Source organism: Equus caballus, chromosome 18, assembly GCF_041296265.1.
Source record: "Equus caballus isolate H_3958 breed thoroughbred chromosome 18, TB-T2T, whole genome shotgun sequence".
Taxonomy (NCBI): domain Eukaryota; kingdom Metazoa; phylum Chordata; class Mammalia; order Perissodactyla; family Equidae; genus Equus; species Equus caballus.
In genome coordinates this window covers 77,140,687-77,153,298 of record NC_091701.1, presented here as the reverse complement: position 1 = coordinate 77,153,298, position 12,612 = coordinate 77,140,687, and the positions used below count along the sequence as shown (strand labels likewise).

The 12,612-nt window shown below is 36.7% G+C and overlaps 1 protein-coding gene across 16 annotated transcripts in view; it reads left to right on the top strand.

The window, feature by feature from the left end:
* Positions 1-12,612, top strand: part of TRAK2 (trafficking kinesin protein 2) — a 61,654-nt gene that overhangs the window by 29,139 nt on the left and 19,903 nt on the right. For all 16 annotated transcript variants that reach the window (XM_023622353.2, XM_023622352.2, XM_070241601.1 and 13 more), the window contains 4 exons: positions 2,422-2,616; positions 9,488-9,564; positions 11,087-11,203; positions 12,217-12,426. In XM_023622353.2, coding sequence (XP_023478121.1) covers positions 2,422-2,616; positions 9,488-9,564; positions 11,087-11,203; positions 12,217-12,426 — 599 coding nt within the window. The remainder of the gene's footprint in view (positions 1-2,421; positions 2,617-9,487; positions 9,565-11,086; positions 11,204-12,216; positions 12,427-12,612) is intronic.

The following is a 12,612-nucleotide window of genomic DNA, read 5'->3' as shown; positions in this document are numbered from 1 at the left end:
TTCTAAGTTGAATTTTCTATATACTTTAATGAGTACGCACTTTTAATGACGTTGCATTGTCATATACCTTGCATTGCTTCCAATGAAACCATTCTTGCCTTTGTTCCCTCAATTGAAATGTGTCCTTTTTCTTCTTTCTGCTTTTAAAATTGTCTCTTTGAAAATTCTTTGTGTTTTTCCTGCTTGGAGTCATTGAGCTTCCTTAAACTATGGAATTATACTTTTAATTAAATTTATAAGATTTTGACCATTATTTCTTCAAATAGTCTTTCTGCTCCCACCTCTGTCCTCTTCTTTGACTCCAGTTGCAAGTATGTTTGACTGCTTGATATTGTGACACAAGTCACTGACGTTCTGTTCATTTTTTCCCCCCGTCTTTTTTTATCCTGTGCTTCATTTTAGGTAGTTTCCATTGCTATGCCTTTAAGTGTACTGTTCTTCTGGAGGATGTCTAATCTGCTATCCAGTGAATTTTTCATTTTAGATATTGTACTCTAGTTCTGTTTGGGTTTTATATATACAGATATGTCTTCTGTTTCTCTTTTCATTAAGTTCATATTTTCCTTTTAAAGCTTTGAACATGTTAGTAGTAACTGTTTTAAAATTGTTGCTTACTAATTTTATCATCTTTATCATTCATGGGCCTCTTTCTGTTGACTAATTTTCCAACTAGTTATGGACTACAATTTGCTTATTCCTTGTATACCTAATAATTTTTTAGCAAACACCGAACATTATGAATGTTACATTGTTAGATATTTGGACTTTGTTGTCTTTCTTGAAAGACTGTTAAAATTTGTTGTGACAGGTCCTTAAGTTACTTGCTGATAGGGTCAATCCTTCTGTGGCTTGACTTTGCTCTTTGTTATGTAGGTCTCTAGACCACACAGCAGACCACACTCTACTGGGCTTTATTCCAGCAATAATTCAACCCTCCTGCCACTAGGCATTACCCTGCTAAGATCTTTACTGATTGTCCCAACTGTTGGAAGAAGGGGATTGGTGACCTTGAATTTTCACAGAATTTCATTAATGCTTATTAAAAGAAAATTTCTAGGGAATAGTAGCTCCTTTAATGAATGGTACTTTTGTTCTTCATTTCTGTTATACCCCTGAATGCCTAAGAATCTGTTTTTAGTTCTGTCTGTATTTACAGTCAACTTCTCTTCCCACAAGAATTACAGTGACAATCAGTATGTGACATATTTGTGGCAGGAAAAATTTGGATAATTATGGAATTCATAGAAGTAGAATTTGGATGTATTTGCAGGGCTCTTATTTCAGAGATCTGCTAAAGGTTGAAAGCTTCTTTAGAACCATATTTAAGGTTTTAAATGTATCTCATCTCTGTGGTTATGAAGCCTTCTGGGTGAATAGGGCTGTCCAATATTTTCAGCCTCCTTGTATTTGATTTATTAAATTGTCATTGTTAAGTTAAGGTCAAGCAGTAAAAATTTACTCTTTGAAGGTGTGCTTTCTTAAAATGAACTTTGTTGTTTCTTTACACTCCCCACAAAGGAAATACCAAATCTCTTTAAAAAGTGAGAGGGTTGATGTGACATCCTGTATTTTCTCTATTTTAAGCCCTAGTATTTTAAGCACATCAAAAGGGATAACTTTCCCTTTTTTGTAAATGGCCGAATTTCAGAGGTGTTAAATGATGGACAGTATTTGGAACAGGAAGCCAGGAGCAAACACTTAAAGACAGAGAAACCCAGATGTGTTCAGACATGTGTATGCAGTGGGGGAGTTAGAACTAGGCAGGTAAGAGAGTAGTGATGGGAAAGGTATTCAGGACTTTAGACGTACTTCCAGGACCAGCGCTGGGACCCTGTTCTGGAATGTTAACATTACTGGTTAACATTTAACCAGTAAATGTTCTGGGGTTTTTTCTATAAATCTAGCTGCTGTGAGAATATACTAAAATATAATTTCCAAATTTTTGAAGAATCCTCCCACAGAGTTCAAATTCTGTTAGTAAAGAGTGTGTGATTTTATTCCTTTTGAACTGGCTATTTTCTGCTGGTTGTTTTGTGTTGCTTTTTTCCCCAAGTACATCAGTTATTTGAGATCTGATCTCTTTTAAGCAGCACTAAATAATTTGATGAGGAGGAAATAAAAAATTTTTCTAAATTCATTTTAAACTTTAAAAACATAGTTATATTCATAAGCAGTATGTTTTTAGATAAGGTACAATTAGAATTCCTGGTATTCTTTTTACTATAGAAGTTCTCATATTAAAGAAACCTAGAAAAAGACTAACTATGGTACAGGGATATATTAATAACAATAAGAGGAGAAATGATCTTGGCTAATGTTTCTTTGGTTATCCTACCTTTGCAGAACTAATTTACCGATTTTTCTCTGTGGCCTAGTAAATTGACAAATAGTAGATTCATTTACGTGGAGTGTCCTCTTTAGATGTCTGTTCCAATGAGGATCTCCCTGAAGTTGAGCTGGTGAGTCTGCTAGAAGAACAGCTACCCCAGTATAAGCTGCGAGTGGACTCTCTCTTCCTGTATGAAAATCAAGACTGGACTCAGTCCCCACGCCAGCAGCAGCATGCGTCTGATGCCCTCTCTCCAGTCCTTGCTGAAGAGACTTTCCGCTATATGAGTGAGTATTTTTTACCCCTTTAGAGTTTGTCCATTTAAATAAACGTCATGAGTATCTTGGTGTTGACTTTTAAAACATTTGTCATCCCTAGCCATGGTTCGGTGTGTACTGACTTGAACTCGAACTGATTTAACAAACAACATGAAGAGATGATTCTAATTGTGATGTGTCTGATGCTGAAGTGTCATTCTTACGGCTGAGTGTCCGGTTATAAGCATACTCAGATGTTTCAATTTCTCCCATCTTTTACTTGATACTTTCCTCAGACTGAGTAGAAAAATGAACTTTAAAAAAAAAGTAGTGAAATTATTTAAAAATTTAGTATCCCTTTATATCTCTCAACATTTATTATCCTAATAGTTTTCAATCCAAAGCCATCAGCTCTTTGACTCTTACCTTCCCTATTAAACACAGTCATAGGAACTGTGTCACTCAGTAGGAAGCGTATTTCTTGGCTAGCTGAGTAGTTTTAATAATGCCAAGGAGAAATAAGCGCACACTATGTAGTAATCTTCATTATTTACTTAAGGGTTCATAGAGAATATGTCAGTGAGAGGCTAAGCCAGATTCATCCTGAAAATAAGTCTGTTTTACGCCAAGCTCTTAGAAATGACGAAGTTAAATAGAACACTTTTTAAACTTTGGAGTTTAAAGTATGGAGATTTTTTTGCTTTTGGCCTCATTCCAAAAGTCTGCTTTCAGGCTGAGCTTACTTTTTTTCTTCATTCAATCTAAAAATGTTAGAATATATAATAAAAGTCTGTAAGTTCAACATTGATGTGTTTGTGAAATTCTTTTCATTTGCATTAGATATGAGATTGCGTCAGAACCTAGACATTTCCCAGTCAGTGCTTCAGAGTTTTTAAACATTGTAGCTCGATAATGATTGTTGTGAAATACTCATTTTCGTAGTAATCGTTAACTCACTTTTGATAGCAGTTTCTTAGGACCAGGTTACTTACTGCTCAGAAAAAAAATTGTAAATATTGTTTAAATTTGAATTAGAATATCAGAAAACTCAAACTGTGTTTCTGTCCTCAATAATTCTTTTAAGTAGCTGAATATTAAATTAAGTCTCAAGGTTTTTCTTAATTTTCTAGTTTGGGAAGTTCCTTGCTTGAGATTTTCTGGGAAATGCTTTTTAGAAGGAATGCTATTTTTGATTTTCATTTCCTTTTGTTCCATGAGTTTTTAGCTTTGTGAGAAGAAAATTTCAAACTGAAATTTCATCAGGATAAATTTGGTTTGTCATTATTTTGATAAAGTAGCATGGAAAGTACTCCTTAGGTTACTTATTCTTTGTTCTATAGGCCACTGAGGGGTGGAACTGTAGCTAGAAAAGTGTCTTAGATCATGATTTAAGGGAGTTACTTTTAGGGTGACTTTTAAATAAAAAGACTGGAAAATAAAAGAAGCAAATTCGAAAGTACTGGGTTTTCAGGACTTTATGCAAAACAAATCATAATGTTTAAGGGAGCAATTTAAAACTTGAGATACCAGGATGATACAGATCCATACTTGCAGGTTCTAGGAAACCATCCTATTCCTTTAGTCTAATGATGCTATTTCCACTACAGCAATTTGAAAATGGAACTATGTATGATATACCTAAGATCATGAAGCAAACATGCTAGGATTGTAATTGGTCCATTATACTTTATCTTTGTACTGTACTTTAATTTCACTGTTACTTTAAAGGTATCTATTCTTTGGGTTAACAGTTCACGCAAATATAAATAAATTTCATTGTGAATTTGCATCTTATGAATGTAAAAGATAAGGGATTTACTTTATTTAGCAAATTGACTAAGGTTTTAAAAAGCAACATACAAAACATTCTCTTACCCTTTCCCACAGTTTTCTATCCCCTTGAGAGTTGTAGATTTGTGGTTTTGACTAATTATTCTGTACTCCAGTAAGCCGTCCTCGGGTGCACTCCCTGGTGCTGCTTCAGCCCCTTCTTACATGCTGGTAGACACTCATGCTCATTAAAATGAATTTAACAACTAATCAAAAGAAGTGGCGCTTTCTCTTCAATAACATAAAGGAATTGAAAGAGCTGGGAGAAAACAGTAAATTTGGAGGGAAGCATGGGCAGGCTCTGGACTGGGAACTTCTCTCACGTAGTGAAAGGATACTGATTGTTCTCTGAAGTCCCCACCAAACCAGAAAGAGATGGTTTGCCTTTAAAATAGAACACGTGAGAGCACTGAGTAGGTCCAAAAAAAAGTAATTCCATCCTAGTCCCTTCCATACACACACAAAGTTTAAGATACTCAAAGAATGTTTTGCATGCAGAACAGGTCGCTCCAGGGTTTTCTTAATTTTATTAAGAATGAGACCCAGAGTGAGCGGTGGGGTGAGCAGTGCAGTCAGAGCACACTGTGACAGTACCGTTCCTTCATTTAAAGGCTAAAAATAGAAACCTGATCTTCCTTTCAGGATATTTTGGGGGACGGGGGGTAAGGAATCACCTATACCACTTCCTAATGTGTAAGAAAAAGAAGAGGGAAATGATTGGTTATATCAGTTTTATTTAAGGCATCAACATCATCTGGGAGCTTGTTAGAGATGCACATTCTCGGGCCCCCACCCCAGATCTTCAGAATCAGAAACTCGGGGGGTAAGGCACAGCAGTCTGTGTTTTAACAGGTCCTCCTAGTAGTACTGATTACACTCAGATTTGCAACCCACTGATCCAAAGTTTTGTCAACCAAAGCTAAATGGTCATTTCGTGGGGACATTAATTAGAGAACTTAGGGAATTGGGGAGAGTGTACAATTTTGCAGAGAAATATAGTTGTAGTAATTATTACTTCTGCTTGGTAGTTATGCTTTTCCTCAAGCTCTGCCCTCAAAAATCACTGACCTGAATTGGCAGGAAAGGAAATATAACTGATCGTGTTCAGGAGTATTACCTGTAGTCAGGTCACAGAGGTAAGCAGACTGAGAATTCCTTAGATCAGCCCTCTCAACCAACTCCACAAAAGAATTGAGGCATCTGCCCTAGGACGCCTGTTGTATACTGGATGACCTTATCGCCTATGTATCATGTACTAGCTAAGTATTATCTTTGGGAGAATTAACGTAATTGTCACCCACTCATTACCTACATGTAGGGCTTAATTCTCCCCTGGAAGCCTGTTGAGAAAGGCTGCCCTAGACGGTATGTATCATCAGCCTCCTTCTTTTTGTTCTGTCTCGGTTCCGTTGAAGGCGGTTTTTGATATTGCAGAGATCTCTGTATCATAGCCACAAGAGCTGCTGTCACTTCTTTCGGGTTAAAACCTCAAGACCTATCTGTAGTTGTCAGGAGCTGTTGCATCTCTTACTATGCCGTGTGGGCAGTGCTTGTGTTTTGTTTCTTTTGTTGTTGTTTTGGCTTTGTTTTTTGGTGTAGGAGGGTTGGAGAGTGATGAAAGATTAGAAGTCTTTTTAAAATTGAGTAATTGTAGTAAAAATTCTGGATCTAGAAAAGGGATGTATGAGAGAACTATCAAGTATCATCTCATATAAATGACAAAGATATCAAAATGGATTAACATTGGCATTTCCCATCCTGAAAAAATATGAGATTGGGGTAGTTGATGTGAGCTTATGCAGAATTAGAACATAAAGTAAGAATTAGTAAAGTGCTTATGTATATTAGGCCCCCCTTATTTTTTCAGAAAGATTAGAGTCTCCAAATATTACACTAAAAATGTTGAACGTTAATTAACAACCTTCTGAAACCAAGTTGCAAATTGTTCTTTAAAAATGTTTATCTATATGTCAATTATATCACAATAAAAAATTTTTTTAAAGTTCATCATCTCCCTGGTGTATAAATTTCTTTTTAGAGAGTTAGGGAAGTTCATGTCTGGAAGCAAAACACAGAGCATTGCTAATTTCTGCACAATTTAACGTTTTTATTTTAACAGGTGAGAACCAAAGGGAAAATATGATTGGATAAGATAGATTATAATAAAGTCAGCCTGCTTGGCCATCTCTGCATTCTTGGTTACAGAATTACAGGGAAGAATTAGTCTATGGCTTTCGAAGCATTTAATCAACAATGTCTAAATGCCAAGAGAACATTTAAGAGCTTTGCCCCGAGTGCTTTTGGAGTCATCCCAAGCAACATATCTTCTCAGGAGTGTGGTGACAAGGAAGAGGAGACAAAACTCATTAGGCTGCAGAGAGGAATCCCTTGTGTTCCAGCGTACTTTGTGACCGACTGATTCAGTTGAGCAACTCTGCAGTTGAGGTGGCCCAGCCTTTGCGGCTTGGTAGTTTATAGACCATTTTGTGTAAAACATAAGAATTTGAGAATTCTGGTTGCATTATCTAACTTCTTTGCCATAATAATGTATATTTAAGCTTTTTCTTTTTTTGGAGAGGAAGATTCCCTCTGAGTAACATCTGTTCCCAATCTTCTTCTTTTTTTGCTTGAGGAAGATTAGCCCTAAGCTAACATCTGTGCCAGTCTTCCTCTACTTTGTATGTGGGATGCCTCCACAGCATGGCTGATGAGCAGAGCAGATCTGTACCTGGGATCCAAACCTGCAAACCCCCAGGCCACTGAAGCAGAGCACGCAGAACTTTAACCACTTGGCCAGCCCCATCAGTCATGTGTTGTTTAATGATGGGAATACATTCTGAGAAATGCATTGTTAGTTGATTTCATCATTGTGTGAACATCATGGAGTGTACTTATGCGAACCTAGATAGTACAGCCTACTACACACGTAGGCTATATGGTACTCATCTTATGGGACCACCATCGTATATGTGGTCCATTGTTGACTGACACATCATTATGTGGCACATGACTGTATTGAGGCCAGAAGTAGAAGAGGCCATGTCTACCTTATTTTTTAATCCTTTGTACCTCTATGCTATCAAGTTAAATTGTGAAGATGCCTTAGGCCCAAAAGCCTATTTCTCTTGTCCCCGTGGTTAAATTATGGAGCCAGTTTCTCTACTTGTAAATATAAATTCTTTTGGAGTAAGAATGTTTCTTTCTGGTTTTTTGGGTTGTTTTTGTTTTACTTATATTCGCTTTAAAACTTTTTTAGCTATCTCCTAATACCATCAACCCAGCACTTTTTTACTTTGAACTAGGAATAAGACTATCATTAATAATTAATCCCTAAGTAATTCCCAGATTCATTTTAAGCGTGATGCTAGGAAGAAAAAAGCTCAGATAAAAAGCAAAATGTCTAACAGTGTCTTTCAGACACCCTCAAGTGTTAAGATGGGGCTGAGGAGCTACAAATGACTCTAATCATAGTATCTACTGCCAACTCAGAGGATTATTTACAGAAAATTTAAAATCAGGGCTGTTTCAGGGGCTGGCCCCGTGGCCGAGTGGTTAAGTTCGCGCGCTCCGCTGCAGGCGGCCCAGTGTTTCGTTAGTTCGAGTCCTGGGCCCGGACATGGCACTGCTCATCGGACCACGCTGAGGCGGCGTCCCACATGCCACAACTGGAAGAACCCACAATGAAGAATACACAACTATGTACCGGGGGGCTTTGGGGAGAAAAAGGAAAAAATAAAATCTTTAAAAAAAAAAAAAAAAAATCAGGGCTGTCTCATACATACCAGTTGTGTCTAAAGAGGAATGCCTGTAAACAGTTGATACTTAGCAGTTTACTGAATACTGCTCAGTAGATTATCATATTTGAGCCTCCTAATGACCTTGTAAGATGAGTGTTATCACCTCTCTATTATAAATATGGCCCTTTTGAGAGTCAGATTCCGTATTTATAATATGGAGGTGATAACACTCCACTTTTCAGCTTTTCTGCTCCAAAGTCTCTGTTTTTTCTTCAAGACAAAATAGTTATAAAATCAGTCTAAGTCAAACATAAATCTGTATCATGAAATGTACTCCAAAGTCAAAAGATGCCTCTTTTTGTTATACATCATTAACTTAAAAAGATATTGCTTATTGTGACTGTGGAATCTTTGGGGTCATATTTATCCTCTTTGGAGCTAAATTATCCAGGTACATTGGCGGTTCCTGAGTTTATGAAGTGCAGAAATACTGGGCTTGAATTATGCAAGTAATGGTTTAGTTGTCCCTGAGTACCTGCAGGAGATTGGTTCCAGGACTCCCTGAGGATACCAAAATCTGAGGATGCTCAAGTCGTTTTTACTATAAAATGGTGTACATTGTACAGCAACTACAGTCGGCCCTGCATATCCACGGGTTTCACATTCACAGGTTCAACCAACTGTATAGTATACAATTTATTTTATAGCAAAGGCCTATATATGATGAAGATTACCACAAAGATAAAGGGGTTTTAATTAAAACCTTAGCTTAATTTTAGCTTAATTAAGCTAAAAAAGATCATGGTTTATAACAGAGCTACAAAAAGTCCTACAAGTCCTTTTCTTTATTTACTGATACTAGCTCACATGGTAGGCGATTGTAGATGTTCAAGACTGTCACAATGGAATTCTAATTGAATTCCTTTGTAAGAGCATAACCTCTCACTAACTCGTCCCTCAGAAAATTTAATTTAGATTAGGATATAAACCAACTGGTGAGTCAATCCGTTCTTCAGGCCCACATTCTCTAGTGTGAGTGGGCTAAAGTTCTAATCTTCCTGAGGGAGGAGGAGATAGCCAGGAGGTGACTTCCTTGTGATCATTTGATATTTTCTTAGTTCAGCGTATGATGTACATTTTGTTTGCAATAATTGGTCTATTTCCTGAGTGTCTAATACATGAAACATTTCTTTTCTGTTTTCACGTATATTTTTTTCTCCTGAATGGTTTTTTGTAAAACTCTAAGTTTGTTGTCATTATCTTTCAATTCTTATGAATATTTAAAATTTTCTGTTATTTTTTAATCCTATAAACACTTGATTTAACTTCCTTAGTTCTAGGCACAGACAGGGTGGAGCAGATGACCAAAACTTACAATGACATCGACATGGTTACACATCTCCTGGCAGAGGTAGGAATATATCTTTTCTTTCTTAAGTACAAAAAGCTAAAACTGGAAGATCATTTAGAATCTATCAAATTTGCACATCAAATGAAAAATGATGATGTCTTTGCTCTGTGTTATTTTGTATAAGGTTGTTAGAACTGAACAACTGACATACCACTGGCATTCCAAAGTAGAATGGTTCCTGAAGTTTATTGTTATGAAGTTGTAGAAAGTTGAATTTTTTGTTGTTACAGTGGTGCTGGCTGGCTTCCCTGTCCTAGAAAAGCAATCTTTAAAAAAATTTTTTTCTTAATAAATCCTTGCTGTTACTCACTCACCCTGGAGCAGAGCTGCCCATCCAAGAAGGAGCTCCATTGCAAATCAACACCAGCAGTTTGGAGCATCTTCTCTTTTTTACTTTCAGTTTGGGCTGTTATTTGAGCTCACTTTGTCCATGACATTTTTCGTATGTATAGTGTATCTCTATTACTGGGCAGTCTTAGAGGTCTCTACTTACACTTCAGATTCATTTGATCTTACCATCTTTCTCTTTGAAGTACGCTTCTCTCCTCTCCCTGCGTCTCAGATTGATTTTGTGTATGCCACTTATCCTATATTGAAAATGAGATAAGTGGGCCTGGAAAATTTGGAGATAACCCATCCATCTGTTTTCATGTGCTATGGAGTAAAAAGATAGAAGCTTAATTTTGTTTGTAGTGATTAATGTAAGTGGAACTCATACTCGCATATAAGACAGCTGCATGTGTATTGACAGTTCTCCATTTTATGGAATACAGTCCTCACTACCACCATGTAGGTGGGTTTCCTGTGCCCTTGCTAAATATCACCATCTGCCCAGAAAGAATAATTCTTGCCTTGTTTGGCTTTTCTATAGGCCTCCCTGCATCATTACCACTGACTTCTTAGTTAGAGGCTCCCCTCTTCTCTGTACTCTAAACAGAACCCTGTAGGCTCACAACTTCAGTCTGTTATCCCCTATTTTATTTCACATCATCATTCTTGCACCAATTGGCAATAGGGCTCTTGATGATGCTTTCCTGTAAGCCTCTGGCTCTGAATGCGTATAAGCTATTTCCTAATTGGAACTGTTTTCAGCATACCTGCTGTATTATTACCACGCTTGATAGACAAATGCATTCAACAAATATTTGTTGGGCTTTTACTGTGTGCCAGGCACTGTCCTCATTTTTAAAGACTATATTGATTTTCTAATTCTCTAAAGTTGTGAGTTTAAAGGTTGGGTTGCTGTGTCCTAATTAACAGGATGATCAGTAAATCTCACTAGATATGGAGAAAAGAAATGCCCTCTTGGATTTATAAGTATGGTGGTCATTCATTTGACCAACATATGTTAAACACGACTTGTGTCCCAGGCCCTGTGTTTGTTTGTTGAATCTGGGCATTAAAATGGAACTCGATACTTTCTAGGATGTTGCTTTTGAGTTTAGCAAAATTGACTGCGAAATTTCTAAACTACCATTTAATTTTGTTTGTACTTCAAAAGATGTATTTTGTATTTTAACAGAGGGATCGCGATCTGGAGCTAGCTGCTCGAATTGGACAAGCTCTCTTAAAGCGGAACCATGTCTTGTCCGAACAGAATGAAGCCCTGGAGGAGCAATTGGGACAAGCCTTTGATCAAGTAAGTCTTTGATCAAGTATTTGCAGCATGAAGTAATTAGGTCTAGGGCACTGGAGAAATTTGTTTTCCTGGGTAGCCCTGAAGTGATGACAATAGTTAGGTAAAATAAGACCAGTACACGTTGACTTTGTTGGCAACTATTGAACTAACCAGAGAAATAAAATGTTGTGTACAGAGGAGTGCTTATGTGATTCCACCTTACTCAATATAAAAGCCCGTATTCGGTACCTACAACACTTGTGCCACCCTGCTTAGATTCCACACTTTATCCTCACCCCTTTGTGTAGACTTCGTGTGTAATCTTAAGTTTATTTTTAAAAAATGTATACCCAAACAATAGATAGCCAAATGAAGTATCTTTATGCAGAAATGCAAACAAAAGGAGAAAAGGAAAAGAAATGTATGAAATATATTTATTCCATAGCAATAAATATTTTTAGTGATATCTGATTTATTATTAACTTGCATGGTTACATTTAAAATTTTCTATAATTTGTTATTATCAGGTTTCATTTATTTTGTATAAATACATTATGTTTAATACCGTTTGATGCTGTGTTGAAAATATTTATTCCCTAGGACTGAAGTTAGGCAGTCATGTAGAGTTAAGAGCTTAAAAGGACAATCCTTTAGGATGAGAATTTGAGGTAGGGTCTATTCTGATGCTTTAAAGATTCTTCAGTTTTACTTTGCTTTTAACTGTGAATGCATCATTATCCTATGTGACATTTTCCTCCTATATTCCTATTATATAGAATACAGTAATTGGCTTTTCTTTTCACATAGTACAGAAAAGGCTATAATGTTGGTTATTGCTCTAAAGTTATAGCTTAGGGAGTATCTGAGGTTTGGGTTTTTTTAGCACTTGTTATTTTTGTCAGTAAAATTTAGCACCTGATTTGATGATTTTGTTTTATGGTGAGAAACAATTGCTCCCTGAATTAAAAGCTATATTACATAGAAATAATGCAAAATAAGGAACATCTTGTATATCAAGCTCTTTCAATGTGCAGGTTAATCAGCTGCAGCATGAGCTGTCCAAGAAAGATGAGTTACTTCGAATTGTCTCCATTGCTTCTGAAGAGAGTGAAACTGATTCCAGCTGTTCTACTCCACTTCGGTTCAATGAGTCCTTTAGCTTATCTCAAGGTTTGCTGCAGTTGGACATGCTGCAAGAAAAGCTCAAGGAACTGGAAGAAGAGAATATGGCTCTTCGATCCAAGGTACATTCAACCTAACTCCCACTTTCCTTTATCTTAAAGGCTATACAGTTTAGGTCCAAGTAGTATTGAAGTGAAATATAGCATAACTAAGGATTTGCTGTTGACATTCCAATGACGGAGTGACAGCCAAGGCACATGTATATGCCTTCCAGTGTTACTTAGATCCCACTGAAAAATGGATAATAG